Source organism: Ictidomys tridecemlineatus, chromosome 3, assembly GCF_052094955.1.
Source record: "Ictidomys tridecemlineatus isolate mIctTri1 chromosome 3, mIctTri1.hap1, whole genome shotgun sequence".
NCBI classification, from domain to species: domain Eukaryota; kingdom Metazoa; phylum Chordata; class Mammalia; order Rodentia; family Sciuridae; genus Ictidomys; species Ictidomys tridecemlineatus.
Genome location: NC_135479.1, coordinates 52,095,054 through 52,119,308, shown reverse-complemented (window position 1 = coordinate 52,119,308; position 24,255 = coordinate 52,095,054). Strand labels below are relative to the sequence as shown.

Genomic DNA, 24,255 nt, shown 5'->3' with positions numbered 1-24,255 from the left:
GCCAAATTACATTGTTATATTGTATGCATGTACAAATATGTAACAACAAATCTCATTATGCACAACTATAATGCACCAATAAAAATGTAGAAAAATGTGCAATTGCTGTCTATCAAAAATCACATATATTTTGAAGTTAACTATTCTCTCCCATTTCTCTTTTTTTTCTTCCTTTCTCTTCCCTCCCCTCCATCACCCTTTCCTCCTCCTCCTATTCTTCTTCTTCTCCACCTTCTTTGTAAGAAAGCCAAAATTGGTCTTGCATGAAATAGAGTGAATGAGGAGATGAATCCAAGATGGATGGGAATTCTCCTTTATCCAGGAATAAATAGGACCAGCTGCAGTTAGGACTCACTACTGTCAGCTATCACAATTGAACTCTAAGAAGCTGGCGCCCTCTGGTGGTTTGATGGCCAAACTTTATTATTATTATTATTTCTGTTATAAAAGGCTTTATTTTATTTTTTTTATTATTAGTTGTTCAAAACATTACATAGCTCTTGACATATCATATTTCATACATTTGATTCAAGTGGGTTATCAACGGCCAAACTTTATTAACGTTTTTGTTTTTGCCTTTTGGTGGTGCTGGGTATTGAACCTAGGGTCTTATGGGTGTGAGGCAAACATTCTACCAACTGAGCTCTATCCCCAGCCCTCAACCTTATTAACCTTAATTGATGGCCTTACTCTACTGAGAAGCACAAACCGTTTCACAATTCATTCACACATTCATTCATTTTACCAATTGTTTTTTGGTGGTGCTGGGGACTGAACCCAGGCCCTTGTGCATGTGGGGAAAACACTCTACCAACTGAGCTATATCCCCAACCTCTCTTTTTACCAATTTTTTTTTTTGAGATGGAGTCTCGCTATGCTGCCCAGGTTGGCCTCAAACTCCTGCATTCAAGCGATCCTCCTGCCTCAGCTTCCTAAGTACCTGGGGCTACCACAGTGCCCAATATTTTAACACATATTTATTGTTATATGTGTTTTAAGCAGCTAGCATATGTCACTGAACAAATCTGATGTATATCTATGCCCTTGAGGAAGTTATTTTCCAACATGGGGTTAGGAACCCATGGGCAGGTTACAAACCAAGAATGTAACAAGAAAGTAAATTATCTAGTATATTAAAGATGGCAGTGCCAAGAAGAAACAGAATAAGCTGAGGGGGTAAAGGAGATTGGAAGTGCTAAGAGGTAGTGTGAAGTATTAAATAAGAAGATCAGAAGCTGGGGATGGTGGCGCCCTCATCCCCAGCCTTGGTCACCCACGCTGAGATGTGCCCTCTGCTCCACTCACCACACCCCCACGTCTGTAATACCAGCAGCCTGGGAGACTGAGGCAGGAAGATCATGAGTTCAAAACCAGCCTCAGCAACTTAGTGAGGCACTTAGCAACTCAGTGAGAACCTGTCCTTAAATAAAATACAAAAAAAGGGATGGGGACGTGGCTCAGTGGTTAAGCACCTATTGGATTCAATCCCTGGTACCAAAAAAAAAAAAAAGAAGATCAGGGCTGGGTTTGGGTTCAATCCCCAGAACAAGGGGGGGGGGCAGGGAGAGATAAAGAGAGAGAGAACTCCACAAGTGCAAAGGCCTCCTTGAGGTAAGGCTTGTAAGAGAGGGCCAAGTGAATACCTGGAGGAATAGTTTCCCAGCACACAGGGCACAGCCAGGGCACAGGCCCTAAGGTGAGATGTGACAGAGCTATAGAGGAGGCAAGGCAGCCTGTGCATCTGGAGTGAGGAGCTGGACAGTGGAAGACATCAGTGATGGGGAATCCTCTCCAGTGGTGCCCACCTTAAAAAGCCCTCTGGAGTTACTGATTTGAGAGCTTAGTAGAGGGTGCTGGAAGGCTGTGGCTAGAATCCAATTGAGAGATAAAGGGAAGGTGGCCAAAGAAACGAACTGCTATCCTAGAGGGAGGGAAAGGCCGCCGGGTTGTCTGGTAGCTTTAAATGTCCATGTGAAGCTCATGATCATGGATTTAAAGAGAATCTAGTCAGTGTGGATGTGCTTTTCTCCAGCCATGCTCAGCTGCCTCAGCTACACAGGGTCAGAGAGGGAAGAGGAGCTAGATCTAGCAGACTGGTGGTTTTGCCAAGTATATACAACACAAAAGACAGAGGAACAAAGGGTGGAGATGACTGGAAGGGACAGACTGTGATAGTGACCATGGAATTAAGACTGAGAAAGGAGTGGACAGAGAGGCAGCAAAACAGTGGCAAGATCACAGTGAGAGGTGGGTCACAGGTGAGACGTGCCCCAAGGCTCAGACTGTACTATGTGTGTGTGGGGGAGCAAGACAAGTCACCTCCACAGTCCCAGGGAACTCACTGGGCACCTGCTCCTGGCATGATTTTTCTCAGTTCACATGCTGAAGGCTTGGGCCTAACCCCCTGGGTCCAGTGTCCTCGTCACACCTGCCCTCATCCCCAACCTTGGTCACCCATGCTGAGATGTGCCCTCTGCTCGACTCACCACACCCCCACGCAGAAAGAAGTTGTACTCATCCATATTGAGCTTGCCAGAAGTCTCCAGAATTTTGGCACACATGTGAAAACTGAATAGTAGCTTGTGGCGCTCAAAAAGGGTGCGGCAGGTGTACCTGGGAGAAGGGGACAGGGAGGATGGAATGAGTAGGGCGAAGTGGAGATGGGATATCCAACACAAATGCTCACTGAATAAAGATCCTAGGAACACAGAGCCTTACGCAGAAGAAAGGCCTTAGAACTTAAACCGAACCTCCTGGCAACAGCCAGGCACTATGGGCCTTGAGAGGTGGCGTGATTTTCCCAAAGTTCACTGGAAATTAGGCACTCAGTTCTTATTAGGAAACAAAATATTGATCCCCCGCCCCCCGCCACTGTCCTGCCAGGCTCTCTGCTAAGTCTTAAAGACAAAGATGATCAGCCTCTGTTTCTGTCCTTGTGGAGGTCATGGCAGAGTCAGGAGGCCACCTGCTCTGACACAGAGACACAGGAGCCATCTGTTAGGAAGGTGTGCAGAGCACTATAATGAGGTGGCAGGGGTGTTAAGGGAATACAGGATGGGGACGCCCAGCCTTATCTGGTGGATACATGGGGAGCAGCAGGTTGACTGGGTGGTGAGAGAAGCAGAGAGGTGAGCCCTCCCAGGAGAGCTCAGAGAGCACAGGCAAAAGCCAATGGGTGAGAAGAGCATGGGGCAGGGGCAGGGGCAGGGGCTGGATTAGGCAGTGGTGCCAGGACAGTTGGTGTGAGCTGGGGAAGAGGGAGGCCGAGGCAGGTGGAGGCCAGGCCACAGAGGGTTTGTGGGCCACTGGAGATGAGACAATCACCGAAGGAGTGACAGGGTCAGCTTTGTGTATTTGAAAGGCTCACATGGCATCTCTGAGAGGACACATGGAGAGGGACAAATTGAAAAGTAGGATGACATGTTGAGGGACTGTTGTGCAATTAAGAAAGGAAGATAATGAAGACCTGCATCAAGGTCCAGCTATCGCAGTCAGTGGGGAGAATGAGGTGGGTCAGGGGAGTGGTTTGCAGAAATATTCATGAGCAGAACTGGGTGACTGATTTGAGAGGAAAGAGTCAAGGACAACTCCTCATTTCTGGCTTGAATGACTGGGTGGTGGGTATTGGTGTCATTTGAAGAAGAGGTCCCTGGTAGAAGAGGGAAGATTTTGAGTCTGATCTGAAACAAGTTGAACTTGAGGGATCTGTAGAATGTCCAGGTAGAGAATTCAAAATATGATCAACTGACCAGAAACAACAGCTCCTCTGGGAGTTTGATAGGGATGCAGAATCTCAGGCCCTGTCACAGATCTCCTAAATCCCAGTTTGTATTTTAACAAGACCCCTGGTGCCTTATGTGTGCATTAGCATGAGAGAAGTGCTGGTATAGTAGACAGATGTATATCCATATCCAAAGTGCAATGGGGAGCTAAGGGTATTAAAATGAACAAGCAACCTATAGATTATTCTAATGGATGAGCTTCCCAGGAAAATTGTAAGGAGAAGAGAACAGTGGACCACGGAAGGTGTCCTGGGAAAGTACTCTGCTAGAAATAGCCCGAGGAGAAGAATTAGAGGCAGTCACTTGGCCTCCTGCCTGGCTCATGTGGGGCAGACCATCAGACCTGTAGACAGCGTAGGTGTGGTAATCATTCAGGTAGTCAATGCGGTCCTCCAGCTTAGTGCTTCGATGGCTCTTGTCAATGCTGAGGATAAAGAGGCTGATGTAGGCATCCAATGAGAACTGGTACATGGGGTCGATGTGTCCCATGTCATTGAGCACAAAGAACAGCACTGACGCTCGCTGAGCACACGGGCGGTAAGCCTGCATCAGGAAGGACAGAGTCAGAGTCACAGAGGGGCAGGGCATGCAGCAGAGGCTCAGAGAAGGAAAAAGGACCTTTAGTCAACATCATCAGAGTTGCTTCTTGGTGGCTAGCTAGGGTCAGCTGCAGGGTGCTGGAGCCTACCTCGCGGGCCATGTCAATGTTGATCTCCGTGGTCTCACTGGTCTCCAGCTGCTCTGTCACCTCAGTAGCAGTTATCTTGGATGTCTGCAGGGTGTTCACCAGCTGCACGTCATCTAGCAGGGAGCCTGTAGCCTCATTCAACAACCTAGGGGAAGCCAAAGGGCACATGGATTGAGGGGTTTGGGTACTGAGCTGGAGAGAAGGGGATCATCCGGCCTCTGGGATGCTAGCTAGCTTTGCAGGACCAGCTGGGAACAGACCAATGGGACGGTGGGCAGGAGGGGCAAGATCTCACCGGAGGATCTCGTCCTCCAGCTCCTTGAGCTTCCTCTTGCCAGCAGCGATATTGATAACCAGGGAATCTTTCTGCTCCTCCAGTTCAGGCCGCTCCTTCCGAACCACGATGCCCAGCAGTTGGGCCTCCAGTCCCTGGAAGTAGCAGCACTCATGGTGAGGGTCTCACTCCTTTCTTCCCTTTATGCCTCCCAAGACCCTCATCCTCAGTTGCCAGACTCAAGCATAGCCTTTTACTCTGAGCTTCTTCCATCTAAACTCTACAGCCTTTCCTGCTTCGTCCTAGCTCAGTCTGGGCATCAGTTCTTATCCACCTGTTCTTTAACAGCGAAGTTGACGATGGTGGTCTTGGCTGAGGTCTCTGGGCTATAGTGGGGATTGGAGAGCTTGGTGGTGATGTAGAAACGGAAATTGGGATTGTATTCCACCTCCTTGTCACCAATGCGCATCAGCAGCCGACCACCTGCAATCACAAAAAGGGTCAAGGACAAGAGTCCTACATGACCAGGTATGAGCTGATCCATTTTCCAATAACATCTGGGGTAGTGGTTGAGCCTGTTTTAAAGGCCCAGTCCAAGCCTGTCTGTGCGAAGGGACATGTAAGTAGAAGACACAGCCAAGGAGCCACCCTTTCCTCCCCAGTGTCCCACTTGGCTGCTCTCTAGGACTTGTCCCACAATCTAAGCCCACAGTTAAGCCTGGGATCTGACCAATTCGAGTTACAGATTTGTTGAGCACTGGGTTGAGTGTGGGGTCCAGAGATTCCTGCACATTCTGAAGCAGCACTGGGTGTCCAAACTGGATGGCCTTTTCTAGGACTCGAAGGTAATCACTCATCTGCATGTCAATGACGCTCAGGCCCTAAAAGCAAAGGGGAAAGATCGAAATGAACGAACATTGAGGAATACCAAGTCCCAGGATAGAACCTCAGGAAGAGGCCTGGGAGAGGATTCTATTGGGGTGACCCAATTAGCCCCCCAGTTTTATACCTGGCTTCCCTCCATGTTCTTAATCCATTTCAGGGCCTGGGCCTGAGGATCGATCATGAGGGCCCACCTGAAGGAGGAAGTGTCATTTAGGAGATAGGCTCTGTCCCTCCTCTGCTTCTCACTCCTTACGACATCCTTACCTGTTGCCACGGGTAACAATGATACCATTCTCAGTGGAGAAGGAATCTGAGGGCAACCCCTGGATGTTCCAGTCCCGAACTTTGGTAGGATTGGTCAGGAAGTTCTCAATGGCAAAGTTAGGTGAGCAAGGAACCTGAAGCTCCCAGATCTGGGGAGAGAAGGATCCCAAACTTCAGCTTGAGTCCAGCAGTATACTTATACCTCTTAATATTCCCACCCTAAGAGCTCATTTTTTTTTTAAAGAGTGAGAGAGAGAGAGAGAGAGAGAGAGAGAGAGAGAGAGAGAGAGAGAGAGAGAGAGAGAGAATTTTGATATTTTATTTTATAGTTATCGACGGACACAACATCTTTGTTTGTATGTGGTGCTGAGGATCGAACCCGGGCCGCACGCATGCCAGGCGAGCGCACTACCGCTTGAGCCACATCCCCAGCCCCCCTAAGAGCTCATTTATCTTCCATACCTAGGCCCCACGCATCTCACCTTCTTCATCCAGATTTGGTTGACAATCTCATCCCTGTAGTTAGTCAAGAAGGGTCCCATATAGGACAGGAAGGCAGCTGCCAGGAGACAGTCTCCCACCAGGTATCCCAGGTTCTCCTCCAGGCCCTGGCAGACAGTAGGCAGGTATAAGCTGTCTGGGCCCCAGGCCTTTGGGAGACACTTGGAATGCTTTTGAAGGCACTTCCCCCTGGACCCCATCTAGATCAAAGAGACTCTTTCCTTCCCTTAAACTTTTGTGCTCTGAAGATCTCTAGCCTGATTGTAATCACTTTGGAGTTTCCCACCTCTGACAGCCATGTTTACGCTCTGGTGATAACAACAGAGAGGTAGAGACAAGAGGGCATATATCTATGGTCTGTCAGGTCAGCAGGCTGTTCTTCTGTGTGTTTTCAGCCCTGTCCAAACACTGAAGCAGACCCCCAAAGGTATATAAACACCTTTCCTTCCATATTTTCCCCACAAGTGAGGAGAGGGAGGGGAGGATTCCCACCCGCCTATTCTTGGATTTCTCTACACCCAGGTGACCTTGTTTTCCCTAACTGTCCCTCAGAGGTAAGGGGATAGATATCTAGGAATGGGCAGGATGAGCAGAAGGGGAGCCTGGTGCTGTGATCCATCTCACCTTTGCTGTCTCCTCCCATCGGGCCTTTTCACCAGCCAACCCAGACACCAACATCCCAGCCCGCTCCAGCTTGAGCTCCATCTCTTCAGACTTCTTGCGAAGCTCCTCCTTCTGTGCCAGCTTTTCATCGTACTGCTTCTTTAGCATCTCCAGCTTCTCCGCCACCTTGGAGGGATTAGAGAACAGAGCATGGAGTGCTGGGCTCAAGGCCAGATGGTTCCAGTTCAAATCATGTCTGCCACTTGGTAGCCTTCTGACCTTGGGTGAAATACTCTCTTTGAATCTCAGTTTCCCTCATATGGACAATAAGAATAATAACTATCCTATAGGACTGACATGAGGAGTAAGGGAAATACAATAGTCTCCTTTCCCTTCTGTCCACTGCCCTGTCCTAGAGCCCAGAAACTACTTGGGCAATAAAACTCAAGGCTGGGTATGGGACAGAGACCTTCTTGAAGCATGATAAAACACAGAAGAAACTGGAGATATGCTCAGTGGTAAAGTGCTTGCCTAGCATGCACCAGGCCCTGAGATCCATCTCCAGTACTGCAAAATAAAAATAAACCACACGGGGCCTGGGGATGTGGCTCAAGCGGTAGCGCGCTCGCCTGGCATGCGTGCTGCCTGGGTTTGATCCTCAGCACCACATACAAACAAAGATGTTGTGTCTTCCAATAACTAAAAAATAAATATTAAAAAATAAATAAATAAATAAATAAATAAACCACACGGTATATACAGAGATACGAAAAATTGTGCTCTATATGTATAATGAGGATTGTAATGCATTCCACTGTTGTCGTGTATTTAAAAAAATAATAAAATCAATAGAAAAAATTTTAAAAAATAAAATAAGCATAATAATTTTTTCTCTGAGTTATAATTGTAAAGATTTAAAATAATATAAACATGTTGAAAGAAATGTCTATCTCCTAATAAATCAATGGATAGATATAAAAATTGTTATTGCCAAAAACTATTTGAAAATAAATGAACTATTCCTGAAGTCTTAAAAAATAAAATAAACCACATGGGCAGAGCACTTGCCTCACACATGTGAGGCACAGGGTTCTATCCTCAGCACCACATAAAAATAAAAACATAAAAAGATACTTATCCGGGCTGGGGTTGTGGCTCAGTGGTAGAGCGCTTGCCTAGTACAGAGCCCTGGGTTGGATCCTCAGCACTTCATATAAATCAATTAAAAAAATAAAGGTGTTTTTTAAAAAAGGATACTGTATCCATTTACAACTAAAATAAATAAATAGATAAAACACATTATATAGGTTGGCAAGCTAGGTTCAGATAGTGTAGAAACAATTGTTGCTCTATGCCAGAGGCTATATCTCAGGAAGAAACTTAAAAGAGGAAGTAAAAGCTAGAAACAAACTCTTAAGAAGAGAAAGTCCGGGCAAGAGAAAGAGCCAAGTCTTAGGCCCTGCCCACACCAGAGCTGGGCACCTGGGAAGACCTGTGTATGTTGGATAAGCCTGCCTCAACCCACGGCCACTAGGCCACCCACCTCATTCAAAAGCAAAGGACTGGTGCAGCCTTGTCCAAGATCCTGTGTGTGGGCCTTGATGGCCTGCTGTCACTGGGCTGGGGTACAGACTGTATTGCCTGCTCTTTTTGCCATGAGGAACATGGGGGTGGGGTGACACACTGAGTGCATACTATAAACATTAAGTCCCTCCCCAGTTGTGTCCCACTCCCCACTCGGAGAATCAGCTTGCAACCTTGGAAAAATTCCCACTATTATAAAGGAGAAATAACTCGGTTCTTACTGAGTGATACCAAGTGAGTTTCAACCCTCTGGAGCCTTGTCTGGGTTGTTGTAAATGAGAGTCAATGTGAATCGTAGCACAATGCCCAGATAAGCAAGCAGTATGGGAGCACAAGCACTTGGAAAGGGGTGAACAGCTCTCCAAAAAATATTTTTTAAGACAAAGTGGAAATTCAAAATGTCACCTCTAGGCCTATAGGTTCAGCTTCAGTGTCAGAGAGTTATAAGATATTAATGTCTAAAGAAAAAAAGTGTCTGGGCTAGGGTTGTAGCTCAGTGGTAGAGTGCTTGCCTAGCACTTATGAGGCACTGGGTTCGATCTTCTGCACCACATAAAAATAAATAAATAAAAATACAGGTATTATGTAGAAAGAAAAGAAAGAAAGAAAGAAAGAAAGAAAGAAAGAAAGAAAGAAAGAAAGAAAGAAAGAAAGAAAGAAAGGAAAGAAAGAAAGAAAAGAAAGAAAGAAAGGTGTTAGGCTAAGAGATACAGCTCAGTGATAGATTGTTTACCCAGCATGCATGGGAGTTCAATCCCCAGCACTACAAAAAAATAAAAGAAAAAGAAAGAAAGAAAGTATCACCCAGAGTGGGCATAGTCAGCTGGACCATTCAGAGGGAATGCCAGCTGTATGGGGGCCCCCACAGTAGAAGGTGTCCTGGCCCCTTAAACATGTCAGGTCTAGCCCTGATGGAGCATGCATCTGGTGGCTTTTGCACTGAGAGGCCTGTCACCAGGATCATGTGATCCCTTCCTGTACTAAGGCCACTCTCATCAGCAACATTCTGATAGTAATTTGACTTCCTGTGGAGATATGTCTCTGGGGAGGCATCCATACCACTTGATAGTTCTATATTTTGTTTAGTTTGCATGTGGCCTTGTTATCTTTTCTGGGTTTTTTTATGAGATATATACGCACAAAATGAAAAACCTGTTATAAGAAATGGGCATGGTGGCACGTGTCTGTAATCCCAGCTCCTCAGGAGACTGAGGAAGGAGTGATACCAAGTGAGTTTCAACCCTCTGGAGCCTTGTCTGGGTTGTTGTATATGAGAATAAATGTGGATTGTAGCACATTGCCCACATAAGCAAACAGTATGAAAGCACAAGCACAAATAAATAAATTTAGAGACAGGGCCTTGCTAAGTTGCTGAGGCTTATCTTCAATTTGGGATCCTTCTGCCTCAGCCTCTTTAGTGGCTGGGATTACAGGTATGTCCCACACTGCCCAGACCCAAATGGATAGAATTCTAAATAAATGGTTACACACTATGATACTGTTCTGCACTTTGCTCCTTTTTATTTATTTTTTTTTATTTTAATCTTTTCTCTTTTTAATGTGGTACTGGGGATTGAACGCAGGGGTGCTCTATCAGTGAGCTACATTCTCACCCTCTTTATTTTTATTTTGAGACAGAGTCTTGCTAATTTGCACAGGCTGGCCTTGGACTTGCTATTCTCCTGCCTCAGCCTCTTGAGTTACTGGGATTACATGCACGGATCACAGTGCCCAGATTACTTTACTATTTGGGGGGTGTTCTTATTTGTTTTTTCAGTGCTGGGGACAGAATCCAGGGCCTTGTGCATTCTATGCAAGCGCTGCTCTCACCACTGAGCTGTGCCCTCCCCCACCCCTGCCTCATTCTTTTTAACAGCTGCAAAAAAAAAAAAAAAAAAAAAAAATTCTTGTGATTGATCCATAACTTGTTAACCAATCTATGGAGACACATTTGTCTTTTTCTAACCTTCTATTATTCAGCATGCTGTATAATAAATATCCTTGAACATGCCTAAGCACACCTTTATACTGCTTTTTCTTTTTACGTTTAATTGTTTACTCTGTGAATAGAAATTTAAAAATTCAAAAGGCACAGAACACCAGGACCAGGAAAGTCTTTCTCCAGATCTTGTTCCTACCTTCCACCTACCCAGACCTCTTCTCTAGAGGCAGCCAATGTAACCCGCTTCTTTATCTCCTTCCAAAGGTCTTCTATACACACAAGAGTATATTTAATACTGCTTTTCCTCACATATTAATTTATATTATTGAACCCAGGGCCTTATACCTCCATACCACTCTCCTTTCTCTTTACTAATAGTTTTAGTTCTTCTACTGGTTATCTTTTCTTCTCCCACCAGGACTGGGGATTGAACTCAGAGACACTCTACCACTGAGTTACATTCCCAGCTTTTTTTTTTCAAGTATTTTCTAGTAGATAGATACAATCAATCTCTCTCTCTCCCTCTCTCTCTCTCTCTATATATATATATATATATATATATATATATATTTTTTTTTTTATGTGGTGCTGAGGATTGAACCCAGTGCTTCACACGTGTGAGGCAAACACTCTACCACTGAGCTACAGCCCCAGTCCCCATTCCCAGCCTATTTATTTATTTTGGTACTAGAGATTGATCCTAGGGCTGCTTTACCCCAGAGGTACAATCCTAGTCCTTTTTATTTTTTTGAGACAGGGTCTTGCTAAGTTGCCTAGGCTAGCCTAGAACTTGTAATCTCCTACCTCAGCATTCCCAGTAGCTGGGCTTGGCATGCACCACCATACCTGGTTTCTACTGGTTACCTTTTTCGCTTTAAATAACGTTGAAAACTTTAGTTTATCTGGGCATGGTGGTGCATGCCTATAATTCCAGTGGCTCAAGAGGATGAGGCAAGAGGATCACACGAGTTCAAAGCCAGCCTTAGAAACGTAGCAACGCCTTAAGCAACTTAGCAAGACCCTGTCTCTAAATTTTAAAAAATACAAAAAAGGGCTGGGAATATGGTTTAGTGGTTAAGTGCCCCTGGGTTCAATCCCCATAAAAATACAAAAAAAAACCCTCAGTTTATGGGGTTGAGAATATAGCTCAGTGGTATAGTATATGCTTAGTATACACAAGGCCCTAGGTTTAGTCCCCAGCATCATAAAACCTTGGGGCTAGGATTGTAGCTCAGTGGTAGAGCATTTGCCTTGCATGTGTGAGGCCCTGGGTTCGATCCTCAGCACCACATAAAAATAAATAAATTAATAAATAAAGGTATTGTGTCCATCTACAACTAAAAATACACACACACATATGTACATATTCAAAACAAACAAACAAACAAAAAAACCCTTCAGCTTCAGGAGTATTGCCTATTCTTTCCCTCACCAACCCCTGAACCCCCTTCAACTTTTTCAGCTGTACTTTCATTTTTACATTGTCAGGGTTGACCACACCTACATTCGGAGTGTAAGATGAGTCCTCATGTTTTGTATCCAGGCAGATTCCAAAAGTTGAATGTCACAAGCAGTGTTGGTGGTATCATGATCTGAGCAGATGCCCAGATGCTGAGCACCAGTGTCTGACTCAGTTGCTTCTGACCCAGGCATACTTGAATCAGTCATGTACACTCAAACCGATTGCTAAATATTTCTATGTTACCCTTGATTCTGTATTTTTCTTTCAGAAATTCTCATTGGTTGGATTGTCTCTCATATCCCTATCATATTTTCTGTCTTTTTATATTATATTCGTTGACACTATTTTGCCACTCTTCTTTTGGATGTCATACTTCAATAATATTAAAATATCCCATAGGGGTTGGGGATATAATTCAGTAGTAGAGCACTTGACTAGCATGTGCAAATGCCCTGGGTTCCATCCCCAGCACTGTCGGGGGAAATTTTTCCCACAAATTTTTCTTTCTCTCTGTTTGGACTTTCCCTCTTACCATTCCAATCCTTGTTTTGTGTATATGATTTCTTCATTCTGATGGTACCAATTAGATTAAGTTTGCATTCTTTTCTGTAAACTGATGTAATGTTTTCCCTTCTCTGGGATCATATTTTGTTTGTATTTGTAATGGCATTGTGACATTCAACCTTTGTAACCAGCTTGGAGATAAGCATGGAGGACTGATTTTGTACTGGGGATTGAGCCCTACCTCTGAGCTGAACCCCAAGTCCTTTTTCTTTTTTGAGACAGGATCTCGCTAAGTTGCCCAGTCTGGCCTTGAACTTACAACGCTCCTGCCTCTCTGAGTCACTGGGATCACAAGTGCGTGCCACCACACTCAGCTTGTTACAATTTTTTATCGTGTTCCCTTGCTTATTGGAAGACTTCTTCCACCCTTTTACTCACTTACACCTTCTTCAGGAAAGGCATAGGACTGCTCTAATTGAAACTGGGAAGAATAAACTAAGGATGTTCAAATAAACTCACTTTCATTTTAGGAATGAGCAGAACACAGAAAGTACAAGTTCCCCCCAGCTCCATCAGGGTGTGGGGGGCCTGCCCAGCTCAGCACTGCCTAAGATCAGGCAATTCCATCTAAAATTTGGGGCTACTACCAGTGGGGCCACTTGCCTACAGATGTTATATCCTTCAACTTGTGTTCCTACAGGTTATAAAGGGGACATTTTGGCCAAACTTTTTTTTTTCTTTATTTTTGTTTGTTTGTTTGGTTTTGTTTTGAAATGGAATCTTGCCCAAGTTGGCCCCAGACTCTTGGGCCCAGGTGACATTCCTGCCTCAGTCTCCCCGAGTAACTGGAACTATAGGCACATGCTATCATGTGCTATCAAACTGCTTCTCAATTTGTTTAGAACCGAGGCATAGAATCTGGCTACTAGTTGGATCTTCTCAAGAATATATCTGCAAACCAGAAAAAAAAACCCACTGAGAAGATTTGCTTGGGGCTAGAATTTGTAGGTGTGCACAGTTGTCTGGACTAAAGTGGTCTGTAGAGGCTTGTATGAGATCATATGGGGTTGACCTTTAACCACGTAGCCAGAGCAGAAGGCTTTATGCCAACCATGTGTTATTTGACCTTGGCAGGGGACTTCGGCTTTGTTCACAGGTGAGTGCTGCTTCTACAGAGGCAGCACAGTTTGAAGCAGGGCAGCTTCAAGGAAACTGGGCTTGGATCACTTTGCCCTGGGCAAAGGGAAGAAATATTAAGGGTGACCTTAACACAGAAGGGGAAATCTCAGGATAAAGACCGCTAGAGCAACAATATAGAACCACAGCCGTTATTGCTGATGAGGTAGAAGCAGGGTTAGGTCATTTTAGGTGCCAATGGACAGAATATTAGATTTGCTGCTTCAATGTTGTCATTTAGACATACTGCCAACCTCTGGATATACTATGTTGAACCATGTGACCAAACATAATTTGGAATGGAAAATAGGAATGAAAGTGAATTTTCAACACTGGGGCTACAGGTGCCTTGAAGTAGATTAAGATCCTGTTCTGATCCATCTCAGAGCCTTCTGGGGGCAATCTCTAAGCCAGTGGTTTGTAACCCTTGCTGCTTATCAAAATTGGGCTTGGGTATTTAGGAACTGTGACCTCCCCAATCTTAGACAAAATAGTATGTTTATTTATTATTTATTAGCCCTTCCCTGGGCAAATAACATCTGGAATTAAATTCAAAGTTTCAATGTAAAACAACAGATTAGATCATATCTAGTACAAAAGCTTTAGAGTATTCAGAGGCCTGGCATATTGTAATCTGTAATATTGATGATCATAATAGCTACCACTTATTTATTTAGTGCAAATATTGCACATTGGTTATCATGGAATTTAAATAAAATCTCATAACGTCATGAAGAAGAAATCTATCACGATAAACCTATTTTGGAGATGAGGAAACAGAGATTTGGTGCGATTCAGTATTGTGCAAAAAGTCTGCCAGCTAGTATATGCAGAACTAACGGCGTGTAGATTTTTCACTGTCTTCATTACGTTGTTACTTGTGTGTGTTTGGACTCAAAAGGGGAAAGAAGGTGCTTAGTGTTTAACCAAGACTTACTACCTTCATGAAATTGAAGGCTTCTTATTCATTCAAAGAGAAGACCTTGAGCATTAACAGGGGAGAACTGCTGTAGAGAATGCAGATGGAACCCTTACCACACACATGCTCTCGGACTCTGTAATAATTCTCTCAGTTTTCAAGCATGGTAGTCTTTGCAGATTGAAGCAAAGCCTGCAAGCTTGTATCTCTGTGAGATCCTCGAAACCAGGGGGCCCCAATAGGTTTGGTAAAACAACAACAACAACAAGTGAAAGTAGTTTTGTAAAGTGTCATACAGTTAAAATAAAGGACTGAATTATTTTTTAAAAATTGGGGGCCTGGGTTTGTGGCTTAGTGGTAGAGTGCTCTCCTAGCATGCATGAGGCACTGGGTTCAATCCCTGGCACCACATAAAAATAAAATAAACATAATGTGTCCATATACAACTAAATTTTTTTTAATTGGGGAAAATATATTTTCATGACCCCAAACAAGTAAGTATTAACTGTTCATTCAGGATTGGCATTGATATGTAGTCTAGCGGGGCCCTAGCACTGTGTTCCTATCCCTGGTTGGCTCTAACAGGGAAGCTCTTAAAATGAAGATTCCTAGGCTCTTTCAGGGATTATTACTTGATGGGCCTGGGGTGGGGCTCTAGTATTGGCACAGTCCTAGATCTTAGATTCTGCTAAAAGATGCATTTGGTTCTTAAACTATACAGCCTTTTATCAGTAATGGGGAGAACATTAGGTTCTGTCTGCCTAAACTCTTTTTGTTTTGATCTATTTTGTTTTGAGATGGGGTTTTGCTATGTTGCCCAGGCTGGCCTTGAATCCCTGAGCTCAAGTGATCCTCCTGCCTCAGCCTCCCAAGTAGCTAGTTCAACAGGTACATCCCACTGCGCCCAGATCTCCTGTCTGCATACTCTTATCAATTAGGGATTCTTGGGTATAAATGGATCCTCCACCAAGAGACCTAACACTGAGCGCGCTTGTCCAATGAATGAACTGTTGGCAGTTTACTTCAGAGGTCTCATCTTTTCACATGCAAAGGGAACAACCCCTAATTAGTTAGCCCAGGATATGATTCATCTGAATGAGAAATCTTTCCAAATGAATTGCCACACCTGTGACTATTCACTCTCAGAAAAGAGAGAGTAAAAAGAGTGAAGATTTCCTGAGAGGTCGGGAGGGGCCAGTGTAGGCAGGAATGGAGCAGTGGAGGAGCAGGTACAGACACAAGCCTGTTTACCTGGCCTGGTAGGGTTCTCTGCACAGGCAGGACCAGAAGAGGCCTAAGGGTAGCTCTACTTCTGACAATAAAGACTCCTACTGCAATAAAAGACAGGAACAAACCCTGGGCAGTGTACCATGGAGTTGGAAACATGAGGTCGAACCCCTGCTCTGTCAGGAAATAGCCAGTGACCTAGGCAAGGTACTTCATCTCACTAAGCCTCGGGCTGGTCAGCCCATTTGAGAAAGTTGGATCAGATGTTTTCCAAATGTTTTGAAGTATTTGAAGGTGTATGACCAGCTGGGATTGTGGGTGGTAGTGCTTGCCTAGCATGTGTGAGGTACTGGGTTTGATCCTCAGCACCGCATAAAAATAAAGGTATTGTATCCATCTACAGTTAAAATTTTTTTAAATGACTATATAAAGATAACATCAACAAAATTAGAGGATAGTGAAGATCAAAAGATTGGAAACAATCTTGTCCATCAAAGGGAGAAAGGTTACATAAATGATGGTGTAACTATCCATTGGGATATCATGCAGCAATAAAAAGAGAGAGAAATTCTGTAATATGTTGATATAAAACAAATCTTCAGTTTATAGGTAAATAAAATAGTAAGGTTTGGACTAGTGTGTATAATGTAAGAAAAAAAAGAAAAAGAAATATATGTATTTACTTATATAAGCTTAGACACCTTTGGAACAAGAATTTGTAATATCAATTGCTATCATTGGGGGAAAGTGGGTGCTACAGAGCAGAAGTGGGAAGGAGACTTCTTATCGGATATTCTTTTGGGCCTTTTGAATTTCAAACCATGTGGCTGTATTACTTTAGCCATATAGTTGTATTATCTATTAAGTCAATAGTAGAAAAATCAAATGATAGACTGGCAGAATTCTGAGAGCTTTTTTTATTATTTATTTTTTAGTTTTAGGTGGACACAATATCTTTATTTTATTTTTATGTAGTGCTGAGGATGGAACCCAGTGCCTCATGCATGCTAGGTGAGTGCTCTACCACTGAGCCACAATCCCAGTCCCTGAGGGTTTTTTGTTTACATTTGTTGTTGTTGTTGTTGTTGTTTTGGTGGTGCTAAAGATGGAACCCAGGGTCTCACATATATTGTGCTCTACCCTCAGCTACATCTCTGGTTCTTTGTTTGTTTGTTTGTTTGTTTGTTTATTTAAATCTTAGGACAGGCTAAGTTGACCAGACTGTGGCTCAGTGGTAGTGCTTGCCTAGCATGTGTGAGGTACTGGGTTTGATCCTCAGCACTGCATAAAAACAAAGGTATTGTGTCCATCTACAACTAAAAATATTTTTAAAATGTTATAAAGATAGCATCAACAAAATTAGAGGATAGTGAAGATCAAAAGATTGGAAACAATCTTGTCCATCAAAGGGAGAATGGTTACATAATGAAGGTGTAGCCCCTGTAAACTTGCAGCCCCTGGGGCCTTGAACTTGGGATCCTCCTGCCCCAGCCCCCCAGGTAGTTGGGATTATAGATGTGTACCATCACACCAAGCTTGAATTACTCTGGTAAAAGCATTTGACCATTATGCCTGGTTTGAGAGTTACTTGTCTGTACATCTTGTAGGAAATCACCGTCAGGGTTGTCTAATCCCCTTGGCATCTGACACAGCCACAGCCCTACCCAAGCACAGGCACAGGTATCCTCACATGTGCCAGGGCCATGGAAATGGTTCTCTCTCTCTCTCTCTCTCTCTCTCTCTCTCTCTCTCTCTCTCTCTCTCTCTCTCTCTCTCTCTCCCTCCTTCCATTCTTCTCCAGGCAAAGACTGATTTTCCCTACAGATTTTATCAGTCAATAACCCAGGGCCTATCTCCAAACACTGTGACAGAGGCCAGTGATTCCAAGTGGATCTCTGAAAGGACTTCCTGGGTGACAGTGCCCTTTGAGCCTTTTCAACACTGCAACTGGCTCAGCTTTCTGAGCCAGAGGCAGCCCAATGTAAACAGGGCATATAGTGGGAGGGGGACAGGACTGGGGAAACACAGGTCGCAGGAGAGCGGGGTGGAATCAGATGGGGAAGTGTTCCAGAAATCAGAGTGAGAGACACCTGTGGAAAAAAACAGGAGTGAGGCTCACCTCCCGCAGCTTCTCCTGGGCCTCAGCAAGGGCGGCTTGCTTCTCCTGAAGCTGGGCTAGGGCAGCATTCATTCGGATCCTCTTGGGCTCCACCACCCGATACAGCCGTCCATAAAGCTGCAGGGAGAGAATCAGGCTGAGGGTCACCCACCAACCCACTCACACACAGGGGAGCCTCCCTCTGTCTGGGTCTGCTGCCCCCCCCCAGCTTTCTCCAGGGCCTGCCTCCAGCCACCTCAACCACAGCTCACCTCCATGGCCCGCACCCACATGCAAAGGGACTTGGCGGCCAGGGCGACACGGCCAATGATGTCAGGCTGGAAGTCAGGCTGGGCACAGTAGGCCCCGATCTTCTTCAGCACTTTATCTGAGATATTGTCTTTATCAAAGTTGATCAGGGACTTGATGAAGTTCTGTTCCCCTGTGGGGTGACAGATGTAAGGGCCTCAGCAAGAGGCTTAACCTCATCCTCAGTGTCACGCTTTACTGCCACTACTTAGGCATAGCCAGGCTTCTCCTGGGCTCAGTTCCCAAGGCCAAGATATCTGACCTCCTCCCTAGTTCACTTCTCTGGCCTTGCTCCCTTCTTTAGTAACCTCGCAGCCCCTAGGGCCACCACAGTCTCCCCAGCCTTATCTCCTATCACTTACCTTTAAAACACTGAGGCCTACACACCCTTCTTTCTATGTGGTTTGCATTTTCTTCCAGGGCAGAAAAAAAAAAAACACTGAATGAAAAGAGTCTATTTCTCCTTCCCTGATTCTTGTCCCCTTGGGGTGGAGGAGGGGATGCCAAAGATATTCCTGTTCTTGGATTCTGCAATACATTCCTATATTTTTTATGACAATCTTTTTGTTGTTGTTTGTTTATAGTAAGATAGCTGTTTCTTTTACTTATAACCAAAGAATCCTAACTGATATTTACATCTTCTCTTTCCTCTTTCGCTCTATGCCCTTGAGGGTGAGTATGATGCCTCATCTATTGCTCTTTCTGATGCACAGCAGTGGATAAATGAACACTGGGTGAACAGAAGCCAATTGCCTTCTGGTTCTCTTGCTTACCTAGCTGCCGCTTGGCCTCTGCCCATGTGGGCTCATTGCCCCGAAGAATCATGACTGCCTGCATCACTATCTCCACTTGGGCAGGGGGCCGTCCGTAAGACTTGATCTCGCCTATATCCTTCTTGTTCAGAGATTCCAGGGCCTGGGAAAAGGGGTTCACTCAGGGAGCTGGGCCAGAGTCAACTCAGGCAGTAAGATACAGGGCCTAACTGAGGAACCACTTCTTCCTACTTTCCCAGGGACTTTGAGACAAAGGCCAGCCTCTATCCCACTCCCAGCACATATCCTGGCACCAGCCCCTGGTACCCGCATGGCCTCTTCCAGAGCAGGCAATGCCTCCTCTAGATCCTTCTGGGCATTGTCAGCCAGCTGCTGACACTTGACTTCCTCAATAGCAATCTTCTCACTGTTGGCTGTTACAGCCTAAGGATAAAAAGAGAACCAGGGGGTCTTGTGTTTGCTTTGGGGAAAGGTAGGGGTGACGGGGTAGGAAGGGTGAAAGAGAAAACTAAACAAAATTTCCAAAGTGGAAGGAGTATTCTCTAGTGCAGCCACTGATGGGGACTCCAAAGCCTCTTCCCAGAGGACCCTGGAGGAATGGGGCACAAGGGGCAGGGCTGGGACCTTCTGCTGTTCATCTGCTTCCCGTTTCTGTTGCACAATAATGACCAGGTACTCCTCACACTGCTTCTGGAACTCAGCCACCTTTCTCTTGGCCTCTTCCAGCTCCAAGGACAACACTTCCACCTTTTCCCTAGTTTCATCAATCTTAGACAATCCCGTCCGCAGCTTATTGATTTGGTCCAGTAGCTCCTGCCTTTTTTCTCCCAGCAGCCTGGGGGTGAGAGCGGGATAAGATGTGTGGAAAAGCTGGGGTCCCAGGAAGGGGGTGCTTACATCATCTTCCTTTCCTGTGTGTCTTGGACCCTGTTATTTTTCTGTTGCTACCATCAACCCCACCACCCGGTTTCTTATCCTTTCCTGCCTGGATGGTTGCCAACAGCTTCCCAACCAGTCTGTCTCCTTGTCCTTTGAGTTATTCTATATACCACTTTCAAAATTATCATGTTAAAGATGATTTCCATCACACTACTTTCTCTCTTTGAGAATCTCCCCCGTTCCCCAGTATGTAGTAGGCAGGTGAGCTGCAGTGAACCCGAAAACATGAATCCCCCAAAGGGAGCAGTCATTCCTCACTCCAACCTGTCCCCGCCCCCCGCACTGGAAATGAATGGGAGCTTAGGATTGCCACCATTTCTGATGTTTAAAGAGAAGCTAGAAATCTGGATTTTTCAAAGTGTCTCAAGTTTTCGACATTCTTCAGGGCAAAAAAATAACTTCATGGGTATTCTCTTGACTAGGTGAAAATGTAGCCCAAGGGCTTATCACAATGAATGACAAATAGAAAACAGAAGGTAGAATGTAAGCCTAGGTCCCCAGAGATGGCAGAATCTCTGGCATCTTACAAGTATCTAAAATAGTGCCTAACATATAGTAGGTGCTCAAAAATACACAGTAAATGAGTGAATGAATTGACTATCATTATCACATTATTACAAATAACTTTTTTTCTAGACAGGCATGGTGGTGCACACCTATAATCCCTGCCATGTGGGAGGCTGTGGGGTATGGCTCAGTGGTAAAGTACCCTTGGATTAAATCCCAGTACCATAAAAAAAGGCTTTTTTTCACCTTAATTAAAATATTGAATCCAATAAATGGGTGGTTTTTCTTTTACATTTATCATATTCTTCAAAGCAAATTATTGTGCTTTGTATATGAAAAGACACTCAGCAACTTAATAAATAAAAAACTGTTGGGAACTTTGGTATGATATTGTGCTTTAAAATAAGATATATATTTATATAGTCCATATGGCATACAGCTTCTAAAACCCTTGGACTCTTCAATGTAATGTGTCTTTTGTATGCTAGTGAGATTAACTGGGGGCTTGTGGATAGCCTCAGGTTAGGGGCTGGCTGCCAGGGAATCAATCCTGTGATTAGAAGATTGGAACTTCCAGCCTCACCCCCTGGCCTCCAAGTGGAGAGGGGCTGAAGGTTGAGATGATCACCAGTGGCAAATGAGTTAATCAGTCCTGGCTATGAATTGAAGCCTCCATAAAACCCAAGAGGGAGGGCTCAGAGAGCTATCAGGCTGGTGAACATCCGTGTACTGGGAAAGTGACGTGCCCTGGCTCCATGTGGACAGATGCTCCTGTGTTCCAGTTCCTTCGGAACCTCACCCTATGTTCACACATATCCTTTAAAATATACTTTGTATTATGTATAATTATAATGCACCAATAAAAATATCCTACGTAGCAAATTCCTGAGTTCTCTGAGCCATGCTAGGAGGTCAGGGAAGCCATGATTTAGAGTCAGCTGGTAAGAAGCTGAGGTGAAAACAATCTGAGGCTTGGGACTGGCATATGAAGTAAGGAACAGTTTTGTGGAACTGAGATCTTAACCTGTGGGATCTGATTCTAATTGAAGGTAGACAGCATCAAGACTGAGCTGGATTGTAAGACCTCCCCCCCCCCCCCCCCGCAGCCTGTGTCCACTGGAAAACTGCTAGGTATGTGGGGGAAACCCAATGCAATTTACAGTTGTAAAGTACTGTGTTGAGTGTAAGAGGGAACATAGTTTGTTTTTGCTGCCTGCCCCATGCAGGCAGCAAGTCTAGAAGACATCAAAGGCAGAGGTGAAAAGACTAGGTATATGGTAGCAATATTCCAATCATATTATGTTCAGAAAAAGAGAAACATTGTCCAGAAAATAAGGGCAGAGAGGATGTAGAGAGGGTTCAGAGCCTGGGGAACACAACCAGGGCACTCTAGCAGCAGCCCTCCCATTTAAGCCCCACCTCTCTCTCATATTAACTTCTGGGGCAGAACTAAGACCCTTTGCATCTGATCATCCTATCTTGGCCCCCAGGTCCCCAAGCTGGTCCCCTTGGCCAGTTCCTGAATATTTCCTATGACATCATTTTGCCAGTTTCCCTCATAAGGCTCCTGGCCCTCCACCACCTGCTCTTCTTCATACTTCTTGTATCCAGACACCAGTTCCAGGTAGTTGGTGGGTGTGACATAGTTGTATCTCCGCAGTTCCAACAGCATCTTCTGAGAATACCTAGCCACTGACCAGTGCATAGTGACAAAGATCCAGGCCACCTTCCTGTGGATCTGAGGCCAAGAACAGAGAATGAAAGACAAAAGAGATGGAGGTGAAGTGGGAGGCAGGTCAGGGGTGTAATGAGAGAGAGGAGGAGGAAAGACTCACATTTTCCTGTGTCCCCAGGTCCACTCCCACGAGGTACTTCTCAGCCACCTCTAGCAAGGCCTCTTGGGGCCACTCTGAGAACCAGTTGATGGTTGTACCATTCACCAAGGCTGGGTACTGGCGGATCCAGTTCCTGAGGAAGGAAGGGTTTTTAGAGACAATCAAGCCTATTTGCAATGTAGCCTCCAGCTCCTGGGTTTAAAGCTGAACAATATCCCCTTGCTTTCCAGGAACTTAAACACCTATCCTCTTGCAAATTTGGTCCCCTCAGAGCTAGTCCAGCATGGCATTTAGAAACAGGCTCTGAGTCAGGTGCTGTAATGCACACCTGTAATCCCAGTGACTCGGGAGGCTGAGACAGGAGAATTGCCAAGTTCAAGGCCAGCCTCAGCATCTTAGCCAGACCCTAAGCAACTTAGTGAGACCTTGTCTCAAAAGAAAGAAAGAAAGAGCCAGGCACAGTGGTGCACGCCTGTAGTTCCAGCAGCTTGGGAGGCTGAGGTACGAGTATTGTGGGTTCAAAACCAGCCTCAGCAAAAATCAAGGTACTAAGCCACTCAGTGAGACACTGTCTCTAAATAAAATACAAAATAGGGCCAGGGATGTGGATTAGTGGTTTAGTGCCCCTGAGTTCAATCCCTGGTATCAAAAAAAGAAAGAAAGAGAAAGAGAAAGAGAGGGAGAGAGAGAGAGAGAGAGAGAGAGAGAGAGAGAGAGAGAGAGAGAGAGAGAGAGAGAGAGAGGAAAGGAAGAAAGAAGGAGGAGCAAAAGGAAAAGGAGAAGAAGAAAAGAAAGAAACAGGCTCTGGGGCCAGAAAGTCTTGGATCCATTCTTGCTAGGCGTGAATCTTGAGCAAATATCTATCTAGCCTCTTTGAACATCAATTTCCTCATTGCTAAAAGAGGCATAATAATACAAACTAAGGCTGTTGGGGGATTCAACAAAGTAACACGTGTAAAATACTTAGCATAGCACTTAGCACATGATCACTTCACCATATGCCATAATATTAAAAGCACAAATGGGTATCTAGGGCTGGGGTTGTGGCTCAGTGACAGAGTGCTTGTCTAGCATGTGTGAGGCACTGGGTTCGATTCTTAGCACCACGTATCAATAAATAAAATAAAGGTCCATTGAAAACTAAAAAAAATTTTAAAAAATGGGTATCTATAATCACTGTGACCCAGGAGGCTGAGGCAGGAGGATTGCAAGTTCAAAGTCAGTTTAAGCAACTTAGTGAGACCCTGTCTCAAAATAAAAACTAAAAAGGGCTGGGGATGTGGCTCAGTAGTAGAGTACCTCTGGGTTCAATCCCACTACCAATACATACTGCTACAAAAGAAAAACAAAAAACAGTAACCCAAATTGTCTTTACATACTTGTGCCTTTTTTTCTCTCCCTTCTATCTCCCTCCCTTTCTTTCTTCTTTTTTTCTTTCTAACACTGAGGATTGAACCCAGGGGTGTTTTACTACTGAGCTACATCCCCACACCTTTTATTTTTAATTTGAGACAAGGTCTCAGTAAGTTGATGAGACTAGCCTGGAATTTGTCATCCTCCTGCTTCAGCTTCCAGAGTCACTGGAATTATAGGTGTGCCCCCATCATGCCTGGCAGTGTGTGTGTGTGTGTGTGTGTGTGTGTGTGTGTGTAAGCACGCACACACATACATTTAAACATTAAAAACAACTAATCAAAAAAATTTTTTAATCACCAACCAAATTAATAAAATTTATTATTAATAAATTAATAACAATTAACTATTGATTAATAATTAATAATTAGAATAATAATTTATTGTTAATAATTAATAATAATTAACAAAAGGGATGAAGAACTCCCATCTCAGCCATGGGGATTTCCTGAAAGAAGGCACAGTCTATGGAAAGGAGATGGGGTGGAGCCAAGTGGGAGAGCATACTGCTATTCATGACCTTAACTTCCAGAAGGCATGGAAGGCCAAAAGAGGGAAGGAGACCACGTG

General features: G+C 44.6%; 1 protein-coding gene across 7 annotated transcripts in view; it reads right to left on the bottom strand.

Annotated features, from left to right (window-relative positions):
- The window catches only part of Dnah2 (dynein axonemal heavy chain 2), a 109,514-nt gene that overhangs the window by 11,069 nt on the left and 74,190 nt on the right, over positions 1-24,255 (bottom strand). For 5 of the 7 annotated variants that reach the window (XR_005726476.2, XR_005726475.2, XM_078042819.1 and 2 more), the window contains exons 59-75: positions 22,273-22,405; positions 22,036-22,175; positions 19,616-19,826; positions 19,298-19,414; positions 18,992-19,133; positions 18,182-18,351; positions 17,931-18,047; positions 7,019-7,183; positions 6,376-6,501; positions 5,894-6,042; positions 5,754-5,820; positions 5,475-5,625; positions 5,079-5,227; positions 4,766-4,899; positions 4,471-4,615; positions 4,126-4,325; positions 2,487-2,613 (exon numbers count right to left, since the gene is read on the bottom strand). Coding sequence is in view for 4 of the 7 variants with exons in the window: in XM_078042819.1 (XP_077898945.1) it covers positions 2,487-2,613; positions 4,126-4,325; positions 4,471-4,615; positions 4,766-4,899; positions 5,079-5,227; positions 5,475-5,625; positions 5,754-5,820; positions 5,894-6,042; positions 6,376-6,501; positions 7,019-7,183; positions 17,931-18,047; positions 18,182-18,351; positions 18,992-19,133; positions 19,298-19,414; positions 19,616-19,826; positions 22,036-22,175; positions 22,273-22,405 (2,443 nt within the window). In the remaining 3 variants the exon portion in view is untranslated. The remainder of the gene's footprint in view (positions 1-2,486; positions 2,614-4,125; positions 4,326-4,470; positions 4,616-4,765; positions 4,900-5,078; positions 5,228-5,474; positions 5,626-5,753; positions 5,821-5,893; positions 6,043-6,375; positions 6,502-7,018; positions 7,184-17,930; positions 18,048-18,181; positions 18,352-18,991; positions 19,134-19,297; positions 19,415-19,615; positions 19,827-22,035; positions 22,176-22,272; positions 22,406-24,255) is intronic. The other 2 variants (XR_005726477.2, XM_040269376.2) reach the window with 2 other exon arrangements.